General features: G+C 39.2%; 1 protein-coding gene across 4 annotated transcripts; it reads right to left on the reverse strand.

The window, feature by feature from the left end:
* Window positions 1-1,019: 1,019 nt before the first annotated feature.
* On the reverse strand, window positions 1,020-22,255 carry rpgrb (retinitis pigmentosa GTPase regulator b). Of its 4 annotated transcripts, XM_057820555.1 has the most exons (15): window positions 22,088-22,255; window positions 21,451-21,576; window positions 17,164-17,256; window positions 17,034-17,096; window positions 16,814-16,972; window positions 15,149-15,298; window positions 10,994-11,152; window positions 10,761-10,916; window positions 10,563-10,687; window positions 7,800-7,976; window positions 7,554-7,725; window positions 5,255-5,349; window positions 5,112-5,171; window positions 1,320-2,621; window positions 1,020-1,280 (listed from the first exon to the last, which is right to left on the reverse strand). In XM_057820555.1, the coding sequence occupies exons 1-15, from the start codon at window positions 22,116-22,118 to the stop codon at window positions 1,056-1,058; spliced, it is 3,093 nt and encodes a 1,030-aa protein (XP_057676538.1). In that variant the 5' UTR covers window positions 22,119-22,255; the 3' UTR covers window positions 1,020-1,055. The 4 variants fall into 4 exon arrangements, with proteins under 4 accessions (XP_057676538.1, XP_057676531.1, XP_057676521.1 ...); XM_057820548.1 differs by having other exon boundaries at window positions 1,020-2,618; XM_057820538.1 differs by having other exon boundaries at window positions 1,020-2,621.
* Between the last annotated feature and the right edge of the window lie 367 nt (window positions 22,256-22,622).

The raw sequence follows: 22,622 nt of genomic DNA on the forward strand, positions 1-22,622 counted from the left end.
AAAAAAGTTGCCGTTAGTTTTCAATTAAAACAAAACAAATATAACAGTATTGTTACTGATTAAATTTGGAACATATATATACTATTCAGAGGTTCAAAAAAGGGGATATTGACAATTTTTAGGTTCATTCACGATCACGATTCGTTGCTAATTAGTCGATTAATCTTACTAGCTCTCTGAATGAAACCATAACTACGATGTGGCTCGTGACAGAGATGAGATTTAGAACGAAACAAAACTGCAGGAAGTGGAAAGTGACTTTTGGCACACCAAACAGCGAAGATGAATTTCCCATGAGGTTGAGGAGTTATATCTGCACCTTGCTTTTGCTGGAACCTGATTGGCTCAGTGTGGCAATGTCTGTCTTCCCAATGGCTGGTTGGTTGCCACCAAGTGCCTTTTCTTCAGCAGACACTCTGGCCTCGTCGTTTACAAGCGCCGGCGTTTCTTTACGTGGCTCCTCACCAAAAGCACATTCTTCCAACGGCGGGCCGACAACCTGCTGAGTTTCTTCCAATTTTTGCACAGACACCACTTTTGTGTCATCCTCTTTATCATAGTCGTCCTCATCCGAGTCGTCTTCATCTTCTTCACTTTCGCTGTCAGTTTGGGTGAAATCCTGACAAAGTGTGAATTAAAAAATAAGAACAGATGCGGTGTTGTCATTTGTGCTTCAAGTTGTATATGGGGAAAGGTAAAATGCAAAAGACTAAATGGAATTCTAGACCTAACATCAGTAGAAGACAGGGGCCAAAAGAATAGCAGGGAATGATAGGAAAGGACTAGAGGAAATGGATTGGAATCTCGAAACAGGGTAATCTGGTTGGAGGAACAAAACAAATCCCACCTGCTATTGAAAGTGGACCGATCCAAAAAAAATCATCCTGCAGCATTTGATTGCACATTGAACGTCTACATTTAAAAAAAAAAATATTGACCAAAAATACACACAATCAAGAGGATTTCCCGAATGATTATCTGAAAGTATGTCTTGCAACAATAAAGGGCATTTATTTAAAAAAAAAAAAAAAAAAATTGAAATACAGGACAAGATGCTATTTGAGGTTGAGGTACTGGGGTAGAACATCATCCCAGAACTCCTCTGACTCGCCAGCTGCATGTCCTTTGACTCCTGACCTGTGTTTCTTCATAGTTTTAGTGCTTTTCTTTTTGACCTCTTCTTCCTCCTCCTCCTCCTCTTCCTCCTCTTCATCTTCCTGTTCCTCCTCCTCGTCCTCCTCTTCTTCATCTTCACTGTCTTTCTCCTCTTCTTCACTCTCCTCTTCCTCCTCCTCATCTCCCTCTTCTTCACTTTCTACCTCTTCCTCCTCCTCATCTCCCTCTTCTTCACTTTCTACCTCTTCCTCCTCCTCTTCTTCACTTTCTACCTCTTCACTCTCTTCTTCTCCTCCACTTTCTTCATTTTCCTCCTCTTCCTCCTCATTCTCCTCCTCTTCCTCTTCAGCCTCTTCATCCTCACCTTCTTCTGTTTCCTCTTCACTTTCTGCTTCATCACTACTTTCCCCCTCTTCTTCTTCCTCTTCTCCACTTCCCTTTGAATCCTCTTCTTCACCCTCTTCTTCACTTCCATCCTCCTCCAGTTCTTCCTCATCTTCTTCCCCTTCCGATTCCATACTTGATTCCTCCTCCCTTTTTGCCGTTTCTTCTTCAAAACTCTCCTCTTTGCTCTCTTTCTCTTCATCCTCACTTTCCCTTTGAACAGTTTTCTCCTCCTCCTCCTCCTCACTTTCATCTTCTTCCCCCTCATCAGTTGCAGACTTGTCTTCTGGCTTAAGTGTATCACTGTCGTCTTCTTCAGTGACTTTCTCCGACGTCTGAGTTTCCTCCTCTTCCTCACTTGCACTTGTTACCTTCCTAACCTGGTCTTCCTCTTCCTCCTCTGTATCAGCGATTGTCTGGTCATCTCGGACATCCTCCTCCTCATCCTTAACTTTCTTTTTTCCTCTCTCGGTTGAAGGACTGCTGCTCATGCTCATTGCGGATGGATTGCTATCAGCTGTAGTGCTGTGATGGCTGCTCTCAGACAGTGAAGGCATGCTGAACGCCGCCACCTCCTGGAGTATCGAAGCAGCTCCAGCAAGCAGGTGCGACGACGGTGCTTCTTCGTTTTTAGATTCGGCCTCCTTTTTGTTCTTCTCATTTTTTGATGTTTTGTGATCTTTAGAGCTGATTTTCTTGGACTTTGTTTTACCAGCAGCACGCTGTTGTGTGTTTAAGTCACATGCATCACTTAAACTAAAGTCAGACGGTTGTCTTGTTACTCCAGTTGGTTTTCCTTTGCACTGTTTTGAAGCTGTTTTATGTTCTGCTTGCAGTTTCTTGTTTGCGTTCCGTTGCTTACTCCTGGATGGCGATGGCTGAAGCGTTGTCTTCTTGGGGTCTTCTGGACGCTTGTCATTGTCCTTAGGAGCAGTAATATGATTTTCCTTGTTCTGTTTGGTCATCTTTTGATCATGAGCGCCGGTGGCTTTGCGAGCGGCCGCAGCGTCACAGTTACGCGACGGTGATGTCGGAGGGCAACCCGACCGCTCCGAGAGCTTTCTGTCTTTTAGCGGTTTCTCTTTTTGATTTGTTAAGGCCTTACCATTTTTACCCTTCTTCTAGTCCAGGAACCAGAGAGCAACAGGATAGAGAAGAAGCATGCATTAGCAAGAGAAAGAAAAAAAAAAAACGCAGCAGAGAATGTTCACACAAGCTCGTTCAAGTCGGGGAGTCAGTTGTTGTATTACAGCAGGGGTGTCAAACTGGAGGCACAGGGGCAAGATCCAGCCCACCTTATCATTTTGTGTGGCCCTCAAAAAGACATGTGTATTGACTTCAAGTTTTTCGTGAAAGTAAAATGTTAAATCGGAGAGTATTTACAGTTTCGGGGGTGGGGGTTAAGAAAATATTTCCTGTTATTCCTTTTTTAAATTGAATACAAAAATGAAAAAAGAGAAGGTTTACCGAAAACCCAGTTTTTTTTTTTTTTTAATCAACCCTCTTTGGGACAGTAGTCACTTCACTGGACATCAATTCCAAAGTTATCATTAGCTTAACTCATTTATTGCCTGCCCAGATCACAGAGTACATGTTGTGATAGTTACGAAAAAAAAAAGAGGGAAATTGAGATCTAAAATAACTATTGATGGCAATACATGTCCAATCCATTTCAGCGGGGAGGGCTGGAAGCAATCGAATGTAGGGCTGCAGCTATTGAGCATTTTAGTAGTCGATTAAACTATCAACTAGTTAGTTCGAATAATTGGATTAAGAACATTTAATGCGTTACAGAGTAAATTTTGGGGATGTAAAACAAAGGCTTGCTAAGATTGTACTTTCAAAATAAAATTCCTGAGCGTTTCTTCGAACTATGCAGAATTACACTTTCATATAAAAGTAAATTAACACACCTGAGATTAGCCTAAATAAAAAAAAAAAAATATATATATATATATATATATATATATACATATATATATATATATATATATATATATGAACAAATAACAAATGAGGATCTAAGAACAACAAAACAACAATTGGCTAACTTGCACAGCAAAAGTTGGCTAGATTGAATGCTATAAAATGCTAACTTTTTTTTAAACAATGTTCTCCACAAATCGTTCAGCCACATATTCCCATTAAAAACGGCAAAATATACCTATAAACTAAATTACGAATGCATTAAAAAAAAAACATTAGCTCAAACAAAAACTTACCGTATGTTGGTCTTAACAGGGAGCAGTTGGATTCAGCCATTTTAAATGAGTTATGCAATATTCACTGTTGCCACGAGAAGGCAGTGTATCTACCCAAATCAATAAAACTAAATGCAAACACTTTCAAAACTAACCATTACAACGCCACTCTAATTAAACGAATACTCGAAGTAGCGAAGTTTGATTCAAAGCTTTTTTCTAATCGAATTGCTCGACTTAATCGATTAATCGTTGCAGCATTAATCGAGTGATCTTCCAGTTAAAATGGATTGGATATCCATTACTGTCAATGGCAAAGGGGTAAGACATGTGAGGTCACAAAACAAAATGAAATTCCCAGAGCAAAATACACAAAGGCCACACTTATTTGAGGTTTTTTTTTTTTTTTTTTTAAACTTTATTTTACTTCGAATTATTTATGTTTTTAATTACTAATTACATTTTTTTTTTAATTCTTTTTTATTCATTACTATTTTAACAAATACCTTTTTTTCAAAAATGGAACATTCAACAAATTAAGTAATTTTATCCAAAATTATTTCTATATTTTTTTATTTGGCAATCGCAAAATACGTGCAGGCAACATAAATTCTACAACTGGAATTGGATGTCGAACGCTGAATATTGTCCAGTCAGCTACAATTGGACACTGGGCCTGACTTTGTAAATGTAAAAAAAAAAAACATTTAAGAAAAAAAAGATCACAATTCGTGCCTAAAACTAAGAGTTTAAAATGTTCAAAATTGTTAACAGATAAAAATGGAAAATAAGTAATATAATAAAATAATGTAGTAAAATAATGAGAATATTTTTGTTTTTCCCACTTTTTACATGAAAAAACAACAACTTAAAACTGCCTGTTTTTCTAAAGGAAAATAAAAATAGAAAAAAAGGTGGGGTTGTTAAGAGGGTCCAAAAAAAAAAAAAAAGTTATTGACAATTTTGGGATCAACAATGTGTCGAAGCGGTTTATTAACAATGAAAACAGAAGACCCTAACCCTATAGTATTCATTTGCCAACCGATTAATCAGTTAATCATATCAGCCCTGGTTAATGTGTCATTAACGGTGCTAGCCATCCAATCCATATCAACTGGTCCGTTCATTTGCCCCTCTCAGTCCAAATGAATTGAACATCTAGTGCCGTCAATTGAAGCAAAATGAGTCTAATATTTATATGGGTTGGACAACATAATTGCCCTCCAAAGGAAACCCGAACTTCAACTTCTGCGACAATACTGAGTTTGACACCCCTGTCTAACTTATAGCAAACAAATACTTGTTAGCATTGTACTATATTACTATGGAAGAAAAATTGAATATACAATGGAAAGTTGTACGGAATAGTAAGACGACACAAAAAAAAAAAAAAAAAAAAAAAAGAGTCACCTTGTGAACTGGAGAAAGCATGAGCGTTTTATCATTAGGGTCCATCTTCATTACATGTGTCTGTTCGTTGGAAAATATGAAAGAAAATGTAAATGTATGCGTCGTGTTTATTCACTTGGAGCATTTTCTTTTCATTCTCTCACCATATTGAGCAAATCTGTGGTTTCTCCCAACCCTTTCACGCTGTCAGTGTCACTTAGGCTCTCCACAACGTCGTCAGCCTGGTCTGTAGACGCCTCTAAACATAATGCAGTATGACGAAATAGTTAGTTCAGTAAAGTTGAAAGGTGTGGAATTCCTCAGTTTCAGCATGTTGAACAGCACAGAAATGTAAATGTAAATAAAATCTTTTAAAGGGATGGACAACACCTTCATCATATGCATCATAGCGGGAAAAGTCTCGTTTGATGAATTGGAGAAAAAAAAAAACACAGAATATGATTATTCTAATGTGAAATATTGAAACCATTAATAAAAGCAAGTAATTCCAGGAAGAGGCAACCCAACATATGGGCAAATATTTGATCAATAGGAATTCATTAAAAGAATACATTTTTATCTCCCTCCCCCCAATTATTTCCTTATTTTTAAATAAATGTTGTACGTTGTACAATGTAAAAGTATTTATTTAAACATTATCATATATATTTTTTATTTAGGTTTTCTCAATCTTTGTTGTATTTTTCAATTTATGGTAATTTTCAGTGTGTGTACTGTATATATATATATATATATATATATATATATATATATATATTACTAGTATATATGTATATTCCCCAATATATTTGATGTCGATTTGGGAAATGTAAATTCAGACATCAACAGAGGTGGGTATGTAGCCAAAAATTTTACTCGAGTAATAGTAGCGTTACTTCAAAATAATATCACTCAAGTAAAAGTAGTCATCCAAAAATGTATTCAAGTGCAAGTCAAAAAGTATTTCGAGAAAAGAATACTCAAGTAATGAGTAACATTGTTAGTAGCTGCTTATGATGTTTGATCTCCAACCCCCCTTTTTTTTTTAAATAATATTTTTTTTCTCAGCACAAAGTTACAGCATCTATATGAATGGTTATTACTATGCTGTACTATGATATATTACATAACCACATTAAGTCAAAGAAATACAGCGACAAAAAAACATTCCAGCGAGAGAAAAAAAAATCTACAGCAATTAAGCATTATTCGTCCAAAGAGCATGAGTGCCCTCTAGTGGAGAAAGCATATTTCCGATTATGAAACTAAAAGGATCATATCTTCGGTTTAACGTGGTCAGTTGGTGCCAAATAAAAACTGGGAGAGATTAAAATCAGCGCTTTCGAGTCATGTTGAATGTCTTTGTCAAATACATAATTACGCTGCTTTAAAGACACCACGTGATTAACCACATGCCGGCGTGATCATAGAACGGTAAGCTTGAGTCTTCATTGGTATAATGGAGTCATGTGATTTACCATTGCGACGTCTCATTGGTGAAACTGGTTGAGCTACTGTTGGCGTTTCTAGCAACAAGAAGCAAAATCTAATATATAGAATGAAGACGAAAAATGTAACGATTTGTAACGACTAGTGAAGCCCAAGGTAGCATAGTAAGAGTTGAGTTTGTTCTTCACAAATCTACTTAAGTAAAAAGTATAGCTTAGAAAAACTACTCTTAGAAATACATTTTTCTCGAAAGGTTACTGAAGTAAATGTAACAGTGTGTTACTACCCACCTCTGGATATCAAAGGTTTAATTTAAAGACACATGAAAACTAATAAAAGTACACAAAATCCATTCTAAAAACTACTGATAACTAACTCAAGCAGAGAAAAATAATTTAAACTAAATAAAATATAGTTAAACCACGGCGGCACGGTGACTGAGTGGTTAGCACGCCGGCCTCACAGTTCTGAGATCAAGGCTTCGGCCTTCCTGTGTGGAGTTTGCATGTTCTCCCCGTGCCTGGGTGGGTTTCCGCCGGGAACTCCAGTTTCCTCCCACATTCCAAAAACATGCATGGTAGCCCGATTGAAGACTCTAAATTGTCCGTGGGTATGAGTGTGTGCATGAATGGTTATATGTCTCCTTGTGCCCTGCGATTGGCTGGCAACCAGTTCAGGGTGTACCCTGCCTACTGCCCGTAGTTAGCTGGGATAGGTTCCAGCACCTCCGTGACCCTCGTGAGGAAAAAGCGGCATGGAAAATGAATGAATGAATGAATAATTAAACTATAATGAAAAAATGCAAAACAATTATCACCTTGACATATGTGCATGGTTATAACTGACGTCTATAAGCAGTCAATATTTTTTCCCCATTAAGAGAAATAAAATTGTCCGTTAACATAGTATAGTTGCAACCGTCTTTCACATAAAGATCATTAATGCTAGGTGTTGTCGATCCCTTTAATTTTGTAACAAATTTTGCTGTTAATGTGGAAGTTGGAGGTGATGTACCATTGTTGCCATGTCGATGAGCGCTATGAAGCACCTTTCTGTGGGTCAGTTCTGATGAAGAAAGGCTGGGTAGGGTGTTGTGGCTGGAGACAGGAGTAGATGGCTGGAGGTACCCAGACGTCGTTGTTTGTAATGTACAGGAAACGTCGCCAAACACTTCCGGTGACTTTTCCTTTATAGTGCAATGGATAAAGCACAAACATCACCGAAAATATTTAGAAGGTCAAATGCAATTTTCCAACCCACCCTCTCTCTGCGGCGAACTCGGGCCGGATTGGAGGTGTCTCCAACATCTCCTAGCAGCTCCACGTACGGCTTCTCCAGGTAATCTTCAGTCACGTCGCAATCTTCCAGCAACGCAACACCGGATTTGGCACTCCTTGGCAGCGCCAGCACAACCATGTGACAACCCCCGCAAACTGCCTGCGAGTGGAGTTCACATTGTGTGAATTTGAACTGGGATTGGCGGCATTGACTAATCATGTTTTAGTGACATTAACGGCGATAGACATCCAATTAATGGATTGGAAGTCTGTCGCCATTAAAAGCAGGGAATAATTTAATTGTTGGAATGCTTTGAAAAAAAACAAAGCTTCATATAAAATTCATATACTTGAATCAACTTGTTTTCAGTTCGGCCGATATTTTTTGGGAGCGTCACCCAGCCAACACAGTTTGTCTAATAGACGCTGTTCAAACTTAGAATGCCCCAAATACTCGTGTAGCAACAAAAATCGAAAATGACAAAGCGCGACTTGTCCAACAGTTTTTGTTTGAGTCACATAATTAACACATCCAAAAATTCACAGAAGTTGTCAGCCAATTTTTGCCAAAACCTTTGCCAGTACTGGCAAAATTGGACAAAAACGTCCAACGTCCATTAATTTCTAGTGGACCCTCATTTGACTGTTTTGCCAACATTATTGGACCCAGGAAAAATTCCATTCAAATTGAACACAACCCCCACCCACGCCCGCAAAAAAGAAATCCCCATTGATTTTGACAGACAAACAAACAGGACAGACAGCCCGACCTTTTATCTTAACCGTATTTTTCGGACTATAAGTCGCAGTTTGTTTGTTTTTTTTCCCCATAGTTTGGCTGGGGGTGCGACTTATACTCTGAAGCGACTTATGTGTGAAATTATTAATACATTATTATATAATTTCGCATGTTATTTTGGTGTTTTGGAGTAACACCGATGGTTTGGTAAACTTGTAGCATGTTCTTTATGCTATAGTTATCTGAATAACTATTAATAGCTATGTTACGTTAACATACCGGACAAGTTCGCATTTCGTTATTTGAATAACTATTAATAGCTATGTTACGTTAACATACCGGCCAAGTTCGCATTTCGTTGTTCATGCATCATGTAACATTATCATACTCAACACTTATTCAGCATGTTGTTCTCTATTGTATTTTTATTTTAAATTGCCTTTCAAGATGACATATCTGTTCTATGTGTTGGACTTTATCAAATTAAATTTCCCCCAAAAATGCCACCTATACTCCGCTGCGACTTATATATGTTTTTTTCCTCTTCGTTGGGCATTTTATGCATGGTGCGACTTACACTCAGGTGCGACTTATAGTCCAAAAAACACAGTATATCTCCAAATTCCTTAACTCTTGGCCTCAACTCGGCATGTGCTGGTATGAGATTCTGACGGTATGATAACCTTATGCAAAAATATTAAGGTTTCACGGTATCGCAATTACAGCTCTCAAATTTGTTACTTTGAGATATCTAGGTTAAAAAAAAAATCCATTGAACGGGATTTTTATTTTTCAAAACATATAAGCAAATTGGAACATAAGTATGTTAAGTTAAAATAAATAACAAATAACTGAAATATTCTAAATTAAAATAAATGCAGTCCTTTAGTTGAGCCTAAACCTACAGCCACAGCTTAACATTATTATCATCTGTACAAAAACAATTGAATTATTTTCAATAAAAAGCACGTGTGTATGACTCATATCATGTTTACATTATACACACTCTCTCTTTCTGAACACAGACAGTTGCCAGAGAGAAAAAAAACACCACGTTTTACCACCTCTAGACATACTAAACACGCGAAACGTTCATGACAGTGTTTACTAACCTTTAATTTTGTACAAATGTGAAATCATTTTGGAAGTATTGCCTGCTCGGCAGCCACCCTCCGCACACATGTCTTACATGTCAGTTGGCCCTCCTCCTCTAAGCCGTGGCCGTCTAACTTTTCTGTAGCTGAAGTATTCCCATACCAGCGATTTTGTTTTCTTCGATGGTGGGAAAAAGTTCAGGAGTTTGTCCTCCTCCAGCCATAGTGTAGTACGACTTACTCACTGACACTGAGCAACAACCGGTGAGGGAGGTTTGACGCTTGCAGCTGCATTTTTGGGACATAAAAAATAGCTGAAACCGTAAGGAATGTTATGACGGAAAACTGTTGCGGTTTTGAAACCTTGACGTATTTATACCACGGTATACCTTGAATCCGCTAATCGCCACATGTCTAGCCCCAGCAAAAAAAAAAAATCTCCATTGAAGGTCATTATTTTTAACTATAAACTTCTCGAAAAAAGGAAATCCCCAAAAAATGCCCCAAAATGAACATGAAGTGACCTTAGGGGAGTTTACCGACCAGCATGAAAGCATTCCCATGCAGTTTTCTCCAAAAATTGCATTTAATAACTAAAATAAGTGAACATCAAAACAGTAACAACAGTTTGCTGCTGTTTTGGAATGTTGATCTTTCTCCTTAATTTGAGTGTTCTAAGTGGTAATAAACCAAAGTTACTGTGTCGTCAATGACAAAACAGTTCATTTGGAAAATCTGGTTTGTATATCAATGTCAATGGCAGCCAATAGTTAATTATGCATAGCTAATGGCTAAAAAAAAAGGCAGCCAATAGTTAATTATGCATAGCTAATGGCTAAAAAAAGTATTAAAAGCAATAAAAGCTTTAAGATGGCAACGCATTTATGAGTTGTGTGAAAGGAACCTGACATACTTCCTGGACCTGACACTTGATGAATCGTGGACACAGAGTTGGCTTGAATTGGTTTGTGAAGTTTTCTTCACTCAGACCCAGCTTTCCATGTCGGCCATCACCAAAGGTGTAAAGCAGTCCGCTGTCTAAAAAGCAGAAATAAGTCACTTATGAGGCCGTCTATAAAACTGAGTTTTCAAAAAATGATTTATTAATCACCTGTAATGACGGCTGAGTGGTTCTCGCCACATGCTACCTGCCGCACTCGATCTTTTTTGAAGTGCTCTATCAGGCGTGGCAGCCGTGACTCAAATATGAATGTCCCGAGGCCCAACTGACCAAATTGGCCCAAGCCAAAGGCATAAACGCCATTCTCTAGAAGACAAGAGAGAAATTTAAAGTACTGCCCAATAAGTATACTCAGCACAATTATTCAGCATCTCTTTTCTCACCTGTTACAGCCACAGTGTGTCCGCCACCGCATGCCACCTGAGTGACCGGCTCGGGCATGCTCTTCACCAGCTGAGGGACTCGATGACGAGCCAACTGGTCTGTTCCTAGCCCAAGTTTACCACTGTCACGTTCTCCAAATGTGTACAGGGCTCCGTCCTCTAGTGAGCACAAAAATCAGTTATAAAACAACATATAACATTGATTGACAAACATATAACACAGAGGGTGTAACGATACTTCGATCTGGATCGTTACATCTTTAGTTAAGCAACGATTCAATGTACAGGTAGTTCCGGATTTACAGTGCTGGCCAAAAGTATTGGCACCCCTGCAATTCTGCCAGATAATGCTCAATTTCTCCCAGAAAATGATTGCAATTACAAATGCTTTGGTAGTAGCATCTTCATTTATTTTGATTGCAATGGAAAAACAGAAAAGAGAGAAAAAAATTAAATCATTATCATTTTACACAAAACTCCAAAAATGGGCCGGACAAAAGTATTGGCACCCTCAGCCTAACACTTGGTAGCACAACCTTTAGACAAAATAACAGCAAACAACCGCTTTCGGTATCCATCAATGAGTTTCTTACAATGCTCTGCTGGAATTTCAGACCATTCTTCTTTGGCCAACTGCTCCAGCTCTCTGAGATTTGAAGGGTGCCTTCCCCAAACTGCCATTTTCAGATCTGTCCACAGGTGTTCTATGGGATTCAGGTCTGGACTCATTGCTGGCCACTTTAGAAGTCTCCGATGCTTTCTCTCAAACCATTTTCTAGTGCTTTTGAAGTGTGTTTTGGGTCATTGTAAAGCTGGAAGACCCATGACCTCTGAGGGAGACCCACCTTTCTCACACTGGGCTCTACATTATGCTGCAAAATTTGTTGGTAGTCTTCAAACTTCATAATGCCATGCACACAGTCAAGCAGTCCAGTGCCAGAGGAAGCAAAGCAACCCCAAAACATCAGGCAACCTCCGCTATGTTTGACTGTGGGGACCGCGTTTTCTTTGAAGGGCTCGCGTTTTTTTTCCCTGTAAACTCTTTGTTGATGCCTTTTCCCAAAAATCTCTACTTTTGTCTCAACTGACCAGAGAGCATTCTTCCAAAACGTTTTTAGCTTTCTCAGGTAGGTTTTGGCAAACTGCAGTCTGGCTTTTTTATGTCTCTGGGTCAGAAGTTGGGTCTTCCTGGGTACACTACCATAGAGTCCCTTATCATTCAGACGTCAACAGATAGTACGGGTTAACACTGTTGTACCCTCGGACTGCATGACAGCTTGAACTTGTTTGGATGTTAGTCGAGGTTTTTTTATCCACCATCCGCACAATCGTTCGTTGAAATCTCTCGTCAATTTTTCTATTCCTTCCAAATCTAGGGAGGTTAGCCACAGTGCCATTGGCTTTACACTTTTTGATGATACTGTAGACACAGGCACATTCAGGTCTTTGGAGATTGCCCAAGCTTCCTCACAATTTTGCTTCTCAAGTCCTCAGACAGTTCTTTGGCCTTTTTTTTTTCTCCATGCTCAATGTGGTGCACACAAGGACACAGGTTGAGTCAACTTTAATCCATTTTGACTGGCTGAAAGTATGATTTACTTATTGCCACCACCTGTTATGCGCCACAGGTAAGTAACACGTGCCGTTAATTACACAAATTACAGACGCATCACATGATTTTTCAAAGGGTGCCAATATTTTTGACAGGCCCATTTTTGGAGTTTTGTGTAAAATGATAATGATTTAATTTTTTTTTTCCCATTCTTGTGTTTTTTTCATTGAAAGCTAAATAAATGAAGATATTACTACCAAAGCATTTGTAATTGCAATCATTTTCTGGGAGAAATTGAACATTATCTGACAGAATTGCTGGGGAGCCAATACTTTTGGCCAGCAATGTACGAACTACTTCAGTTCCTGCACTGGCGATGTAACCCTGATTTCCACGAAAGTCAGAATTAACCCTTTAAATACCTCAAAACACCCTCTAAATTTTAGGTACCTCCTACAGATATTGCAAGCTGCAAGCAAGAAAACAATAACTCGAAAGTGGTTAAAAGAAATACCACCTACTGTCACTGAATGGATGGACATAAATAATACACGAGATTTACATCATGGAGCGAATGACTTTTTCCTTAAGAAACTCAGCAGAAAAATGTGAAAGATACTGGGAGAAATGGAAACTTTTTCTAACTTAAGGATAGGATTCCTATGTTCGCATACCCCTACAGACAAACCCTGGATGGCTCGCTCTTTATTTTTATTTATTTATTTATTTTTTTACTTCCTAATTTATTTTATTTGTGTCGGTCATTTTGTTATGTTTAATGCTCTACCCTGTTACTGCTGGAAACAAAAACGCAATAAAAACAAAGTGTAAAAAAAAAAAAAAAAAAAAAAAAAAACACCCTCTAAATTAAAAAAAAAAAATTATCCAAAAACATATATTATACGTCATTGTACTGTCCTCGTCAAGACGTTGGAGCTAAGTCCTAACTGGACAGCTAACTAAGCTCCGAAATAATGATGTCTGACATCTGTGTGGTTTGCTGACATTATTCAGCTGCTCATGACATCAACACTTGCAGACTAAAACTAAAATAAATAGAAATTAAATCAGTCTCATCTTCAAAAACAGCAATTCAAATTTGCATTTACAAGTAGCTGCTGATACAGCAATTACAAACGATTAGCCTGTAAAGTATTCGACCACAATTGAAAATGCACAATAAACAGTACAAAAGGGGTTGTATACAGCCGTCGCCTCTGAATGCTTCATTAGCAACAAATGTGTGCGCAGGCTGTCACCTGTTTCACTCAGCTGCTCTCTGCATGCGTGTATGTGTGCGTCTGTACATGCGCTCGCTTCCTGCGCTAAAATAAAAGCATGCATCACAAAAGTCAACATTTAAAAAAAAAACAAAAACAAAAAAAAAACCACAAGACTCAGGTGTCGTAAAGTCCAAATCGCGCAAGTCTGTATTTGATGGAAACCAGCGTTGTACCGATACGGCACTAAAATGACATCATCGGTATAGGGGAGTACTAAGAAAAGATGCGCCAATGCTGTAATGGCAAGTTGAGCTATGTCACGTGATTAGTCGTAGGGGGGGAAGGAACAGTCTTCCAAGTCATTGGTCAGATGAAGCCAGCCGATGTGGAAGCAAAACAGTTTTTTGACCAGCATCAGCAAAACCATCTCAACAGCAGATTACAGCATCATTACAAAGTTCAAAGACAAAGTTATCCTGTCGTTGTCTCTTGCGTCAAGACTCATCGTTTGCCTGGCTTCAATGTGTGTGTTTGGAATATCGCACCAATATGCGTAATATGTAGTTCTCGAAATCTAGCCCTACCGAAGATAGTCATCAGCTACACACACAGCCATTAAAATAAAATATAAAATATAATATATAATATCATATATTATAATATTTATTATAATATATAAAAAAATTTAAAAACTGAAAAAAAGAGCACTTGTCGGCTTTCCCAAGATGATGATAGACATTTAGACAATTACTTAACAGTCAAGTGAGTATGCAGTAATTTAGTATTCAAAGGGAAATAAATTTTATAGTTTTTCAAAAAACGTGATATTGGTACACTATCGGCATTGTTCGATACTGAACAGCAGGGTGTTGAAATCTGTATCGGGAGCCAAAAGTGGTTTTGGTGCAACACTTATTGAAACACAAAACGTAAATCAAAATCTTCATCTTTTAAATTATACAGTTTTGGTATCAAGAGCTGTTTTAGATAGGGTTGGGCGATCTGGCCAAAAAAGAATTCCCCCCCCCAAAAAAATTGTAAAATATCAATTTTTTTCAATGTCTTTTTTTTTTTTTTTACTTGGTTTTCATGTTGTTATATAATGGTATCCTTGATTGTATGTTAGTATTAAGCTAGAGGTCATTTGAAAATGTAACGTATTTTGTTAAGTCTGTTTTGCTTTAGTTTACCTCACCTGGATTATAATAAACTGCCTGGAAACCATCAACTCTTTGAGGTACTGTCCAAAATCTGACAAACTAGTCAGTTCACATATGCATATGATTGATTAAGTTTGCACCCGTTTAATACATGGGAAACCTTTAGTAAAATATGCAGCGTCTACTTAAATGCTAAAAGTTTGCAGATATTTAAGCTCACCTGTCACATAGGCTGAGTGGTAGTAACCACAGGACACCCATGCGATAGGCTGTCCAGCGCTGACCTCTTGTGGCGAGCAGGCATGGCTTTCCTTCCCCAAACCGACTTGACCCTCTGAGTTGTCTCCCCACATGAAAAGCTCACCGCTCTCTGAGACAAGATGGAGATTGAAACAAATAAATAAATGGGGGACACAATCCATCTTCGGATTCATCTACTTCTATTTGCAGTTATGAGGTCATTTTTAAACCAATCTTGATCCTGCCATCGATGGCGAAAGACATAAAATGCATTTTTCCAGTTAATGCCATAAATGGCAGTGAATGAGTTAATCAACTATTTTGCGAATTGACACCGTAGGTGTAATATTGACTTAACTCTCATGAGTTAGTATACACTCATCGGCCACTTTATTAGGTACACCTGTCCAACTGCTTGTTAACACTTAATTTCTAATCAGCCAATCACATGCCGGCAACTCAGTGCATTTAGGCATGTAGACATGGTTTAAGACAATATCCTGCAGTCAAACCGAGCATCAGTATGGGGAAGAGAGGTGATTTGAGTGACTTTGAACTTGGCATGGTTGTTGGTGCCAGAAAGGCTGTTCTGAGTATTTCAGAAACTGCTGATCTACTGGGATTTTCACGCACAACCATCAGGGTTTACAGAGAATGGTCCGAAAAGAAAAAATATCCAGTGAGCGGCAGTTCTGTGGGCGGAAATGCCTTGTTGATGCCAGAGGTCAGAGGAGAATGGCCAGACTGGTTCGAGCTGATAGAAAGGCAACAGTGACTCAAATAACCACCCGTTACAACCAAAGTAGGCAGAAGAGCATCTCTGAACACACAGTACGTCGAACTCTGAGGCAGATGGGCTACAGCAGCAGAAGACCATGCCGGGTGCCACTCCTTTCAGCTAAGAACAGGAAACTGAGGCTACAATTTGGACAAGCTCATCGAAATTGGACAATCGAAGATTGGAAAAACGTTGCCTGGTCTGATGAGTCCCGATTTCTGCTGCAACATTCGGATGGTAGGGTCAGAATTTGGCGTCAACGATATGAAAGCATGGATCCATCCTGCCTTGTATCAACGGTTCAGGCTGGTGGTGGTGGTGGTGTAATGGTGTGGGGAATATTTTCTTGGCACTCTTTGGGCCCCTTGGTACCAATTGAGCATCGTTGGAACGCCACAGCCTACCTGAGTATTGTTGCTGACCATGTCCATCCCTTTATGACCACAATGTACCCAACTTCTGATGGCTACTTTCAGCAGGATAATGCGCCATGTCATAAAGCTGGAATCATCTCTGACTGGTTTCTTGAACATGACAATGAGTTCACTGTACTCAAATGGCCTCCACAGTCACCAGATCTCAATCCAATAGAGCATCTTTGGGATGTGGTGGAACGGGAGATTCGCATCATGGATGTGCACCCGACAAATCTGCACCAACTGTGTGAGGCCATCATGTCAATATGGACCAAACTCTCTGAGGAATGCTTCCAGCACCTTGATGAATCTATGCCACGAAGAATTGAGGCAATTCTGAAGGCAAAAGGGGGTCCAACCCGTTACTAGCATGGTGTACCTAATAAAGTGGCCGGTGAGTGTAGCTGCAGCCGCCATCAACAGCTGACACGCGTGACCTTAAGTGTCTCACCAGTGAGGGCGGCTGATGTGTTTGAACCAGCAGCGAGCATTCTGATTGGCCCGCGGGAATCAAAGAACTCCAGCTTCTGAAAAGACGTCCTCTCATCGCAGTCACCAAGGCCCAGTTGGCCCTCACTGTTGCCGCCCGTGGCGTACACATGCCCCTGAGCTGGTAGAAAGAAAGACATGCAAATAGCCAGAATGCTTAACAGGAATAGTGTGATGCTTACCAGTACAAATGAGTGTATGGTTTCTTCCACAGGCCACAAGTTGTACATTCTGCGACTTCAGGGCTGAAGAAGGACAATAACTGCACCTTAAGTCAGGTTTCTCAACACAAATGGTTGACGAAAAGCATACCTTTAACACAAGTGGGCTTGTTCACTGTCACTTTAGACCCCAGACCAAGCTGGCCCCAATTGTTGCTGCCAAACATGAAAAGTTTGCCATTTTCTGCCACGACAAACAAAAATTGGTTCTGTGAATGAAGCTGTAAACAAAATGGAACAAAGTTAACCCTTCATAGGGCAATAACTATTTTTGGTAATAAAAAAAAACACAAAAAAAACATAACCCCATAAAGAGAGAGACCACATTATTATCATTTCAGGGTTAGTAACACTCTAAAGAAATATACATTTTCATATATTTTATATAATTTATATCTTCTTCATAGTGATTAAGTTATTGCCTGCTATTGTCAGTCCAATTCATTTAAACTGGGAGTGGTGGCAGTGAAATGCTCCTGTTTCAGTGCCATTGACGACGCTAGACGTCCAATCCATTTTGACTGGGAGAGACCCTGACAGCCTCTGGATGGATTGGACGTCTAACCCCAACAATGGCAGCCAATTTGCTCAATGAGTACCTATAACCAGGGGTGAATGTGGGCCGGAACGGTCTGGAACGCTGTTCCGGTAAAAGATTTGGGGGCGGAACGGTGCTTTGATCCCGAAAATATGACGCCAACAGTCCAAAAAAAAAACTAACTGACAACTCGCGTCGTCGTGCACATGCAGGCAGAAAAAAAAAACATGGACTCTGCTGTCCGTTCAATAGCATACCACACAAACACTATTTTTAGAACATGACGTGGCCATCGTAACGCGGAAGTGGGACATTTTCGACACGTCCTCGCATACAAGCCATGTAATTTCTGCTTATTTTCTCCGATAATCTTCCAAAGAAGAACATGCCGATCAAGCAGTGTTGATATGGAACTTGCAGAAATGACTCTAGACATTACAACATATGAAGGATGTTTTTTTACTTATTTTTTTAGTGTGGCGTTTTGCCGTGCTGCTTCTGTCTGACAATGAATGACCTGAAAAAAATTGAAATGGTATCTGACTGCCACGGTTACCTTTTCTGTTGTAAAAAACAACGTTAGTAAGGGGGAAGTATAAATAAATTATAGAGTTAAGATTTGTTATTAATGAAAAAATTAAAGGTGTTTGTTGGCTGTGACCGAGTAGCATTTGCGATCACTACACAAAAATAGCAATGTAAATTACCCCCAAGAACGGTCAAAGACATAAGACAACCAGAGGATATAAAATAGAAGAAAGACAGGACATAAGGTGGTAAAGGGTAGATTGTTGAAACAGGAGAATTTAATTGTCAGTGGCGTAAGAAAAAGGTATTGATAAAAAAGCTAAGCTTAGGTCAGTTCGGCTGTTTTCCCTGTCTTTTTCAGCCCTCGACACTCAAGCCATCTCTTTAACTGAACATTTGTATTTTCTTCCACATCTTTACCAGGGAATTTGGCACCACGGACATCATTTTCAGACAGAATTGGTAGGTTTAGCATCTCGTTTAACATCTCTTTGATACACTATTTCCATTCATTTAATATTGGGGACAAATGGGAGGTTGACCCGCCTAGCCACAATTGCTAACGTCATGAATATTTATGAGCAAAAGAGACGTGTTGCTTGTGATACCTTACATACTGACGTGATCAGCATGGACAGTTGGCTCTGATTGGTTCAAATGCACGTTTTTATGGAACAACAAATAGAAGGGGAAAAACAAGCTTGTGGAATTAACCCCTTCAGCTAAGCATGCTGCTGAAGGACATTACGCGTTTGCGTCTCTAAACCAATAAATACACTGAATTTAGTTGGTACTGCCACTTCTGGGAGATGATTAAATGAAACTTTACCCACCAAAATGTAATCATAAGGTTTGGCATGTCCTCTTTGCAATTTTGGGCTCTTTGAAAATGGCTGACCAAACGCAACTTCAAAAAGGACAACATAAAGTGCTCATTTCTTATTAAAACACATTAACATTAACATTAAAAATAACCCATAAAAGCATGAACTATCCCAGACCAAAAAATTTCACTTTGTTCTGGTGTTTGGGTAAAGGTAAAATCAGTGCAGTTTATTTACTTATTTTTTTTTGCAGGTCTCAAGGGGTTAAAAGGGCAATGCAACAGAAAATTGATCAGATCTTTAAGAGAAAGGAAAGAGTTGATGAGGTTTATTTTGTTTTATTTTATTTTATTTGGGAGGTTCAGAACATCCTTCATGTGAATGTGCACTTATTTTTGTTCGTTTATGTAAGGCTAATTATTTTTTTCCTTACAATAAAAAAAAAAGTCAATGTGTGCTTTATCCTCAAAATATATTCCATTTCACTTCGCATAAAGTAAGTCATTAGTACTTTTTTGTGAATGTATGTAACTTATATCTTTATTATTTAAAAAAGCCAATGTTTACATCATCTTGAATTTTAATGTACATCCTATGTTCTTGAATAGTTGAGGTTTTGCATTTAGATTTGAGGAAATGAGAGAAAATAAAGATTAGCTGTAGTTTTGGATGGAATTTTGTAAATCTGTTTCTCATTTATGCCTTGTTTCAGTGTTGTGCTAATGCATGTGTGAAACCTTTCATTTATTCATTAATTTTCCAAGCCACTTATCCTCACCAGGGTCTCGGGGGCGCTCGAGCCAATCCCAGCTAACTATGGGTAGTATGCGGGGTACACCCTGAATCGGTTGCCAGCAGGGCACAAAGAGACGAACAACCATTCGCGCACACACGCATACCTAGGGACAATATAGTGTGTTCGATCAGCCTACCATGCGTGTTTTTGGGATGTAGGGAGAAACCGGATTACCCAGAGAAAACCTACGCAGGCATGGGGAGACCATGCAAACTCGATACATTGGTCAGGAAATCATTCTAGGATATTCTACAAACAACTAATAAAGAGAAAAACAAGCTTCTGCTGTTAGTTGGAATGAGTTTATCACTAGTAGACATCCAATCCATTTGAACTGGGAGGGTGGCAGCAAATGAACATTCGTTCTATGGCCGTCAGTGGCAGCCAATGCCAGTCAATGAAGCAATTTTGTGCCATTTAAGGTCATTTACCTGTTGATGTTCAGTTACTTCCTGATGATTTTGGGGTATTTTATGAGTCACTACCTGTTTATTTTGTATTACAGAACAGGAAGTGACGTGGGAATCACCTAAATGAATAGGCAGTGACTCAAACTCAACAGGAAATGACCTGAAAATGCCCTAAAATGAACCGCAAGTGACCTGTAAATGCCCTGAAAATCAGATAGAATGACTATGAAAGCTCTGGTTTCGAAGTCTAAATGGATTGGGCGCCATGCAACGTAAATGCAGCCTTAGGGGCCGTTTACATGGTGACTCTCAGAGAAGACGAAAAATTTCATGTTTGCATTTATATGGTTCCGTGTCCATTCGAACAATGTCGCAATTCCGCATGAAAACGATGTAATAGGCCAGGCCCTAGGGGGCAGTGCAGATTTACAAGGCGACAGCGAATGATGCACTTTGACCACCTCAGCCCGGAAGACAACATGCCCGCCCACTCCAAGCAATGGCATTTTCTTTTGATCAAAAAGAAACAAAAATGGAAACATTCAACCTATTAATTAAAAATATTATAAAAACGGTAAATTAAAGCTGAAGTTCCGCCATATTTGCTGTTTTTAATGTGTAGTAGCACCGCTGCGCACGCCCAATGTGACATGTGCGAGTGCTGACGTTATCGGCGTGGTCCCGCGACGCGGGAGCTTTTGATATGCATGCAACGCAAGCCCCCCCAATCGAATTCTTCCACTTTGGAGGCAGGATTCCAAGGTTTGCGTCTTTGCCTTCAGTCTTCGCCGACACCATACGAACGCGAGGCCACTCCGCAACACAGTCATTGCATCTTCGTGTCGAAGAGTCGCCATGTAAACTGTCCCTTAGAGTTAACTGAGACACTATTATTGTGGAAAATTTTGGTAGCAACTTGTTGGTTCCTTTTTATTTCTTTTTTTTTTTACATTGTCACCTTTTTAAAATGATATCTCGATTCTTGGCAGGAACATATCGATAACCTTCTGGGATACAAAATATCACGATATATCACCATTTCAATATTTTGTCACACCCCTACTGTGAAACCTGTTGTATGTTGTTGTGTGTTATATTTATAACTGTGCCAAAAGCAGGTTTTGCATTTCGGTTGGTTTTAGGAAGTTGCGAAAAAAAAAAAAAAAAAGGGCTCGATGCTGACCTTTATGTCAGGGCGTTCCAGATAAGAATTCTAGCCACTTTCACCCCTGCCTATAACGGGTAAAAGCTACAACATTAATGAAGCACATTGAGAGTGTACCTGTTATCAAGGCGGTGTGTTCATCCCCACAGGCTATTTTTCGAGGAATATCATTTTTAAGCCAAAATTTACAGGGCAAGTTGTCAGCAAATTTACTCTTCCCAAACGTGAAAACTGCTCCGGATTCTACAAAATAAGGACAGAGGATGTGTTATTGTTGTTTTGCGTAAATTCCGAACTAAACACATGGTAAATAAACATTGCATATTAACACTAACAATGTTGTTTATGTTCAACTGCTCATAACTAAAGAACGAAAAAGAGTAGAAACAAACTTTTTTTATGATGAAAGATTGAAATGTAATCTTTCTTTTTGTAAATTCTGTGTTCATGTAGCCATAGAGGGGATGTCTTGAGACGTGATGTTTGGTAGTGAACGAGTGAGTAGGATTATTTACATTTTAGAAATTTAGAAACTAAGGGGAAAAACAGCTCGTATTCAACGAAAGATTAAATGTGCTAGTAATTTCCCGGAAAAAGACAATTTAAAAGAAATTCATTTGACTTTAACGTTGCTTTAAAACGTGGATTTACATACTAAAACATTATTACACGCTTCAGCCGCTACGTATGTAGCGACGACTGCTAAGAATTATGTGAAACAAGCGTTAAAACGTGTACGAAACGTTTTATTTACCTGGTATCTCATCCTCCTCCTCCCCTGCCATCTCCCCGGGACTTTAATCCGATTTTCTCGGCGTCCTGAGCGTGTTTGTGTCCCTCTTGTTTGCGAGTGGATAACCCGGAAGTAAACATAATATTGCCTTGGCTACAACCATGTGACTCTTAAAGGGAAAGTACATCTCTGAGCTTGCCTGCTGTCCCTGCACATTTCAGTGTCAGATTGTCTTTCGTTCACTTTAAATCAAATTCATAAAAGTCTGTTAACCGCAACGTCAGTAAAGTTTATTGGATGACATCATTACTGAGTTTCCAAATGGGCCAAGTGAGAAAGTGCAGTTGACGATGAACATGCAGAGTTGAGTCTTTATGAATTATAGCTTTTTAATAACAATTACTTATTTTCAGGGGCGTTACCGGGGGGGGGGGGGCGGTGCCCACCCACCGACACGCCCTGCCCACCCAAAGAAAACTGGAAGTAATACTAACCGCATATGGTATCCCATTCATATAGTTCTGATGTGTTCTAAGTTTTAACCCTTGCATTATTA

This window comes from Corythoichthys intestinalis, chromosome 2 (genome assembly GCF_030265065.1).
Source record: "Corythoichthys intestinalis isolate RoL2023-P3 chromosome 2, ASM3026506v1, whole genome shotgun sequence".
NCBI classification, from domain to species: domain Eukaryota; kingdom Metazoa; phylum Chordata; class Actinopteri; order Syngnathiformes; family Syngnathidae; genus Corythoichthys; species Corythoichthys intestinalis.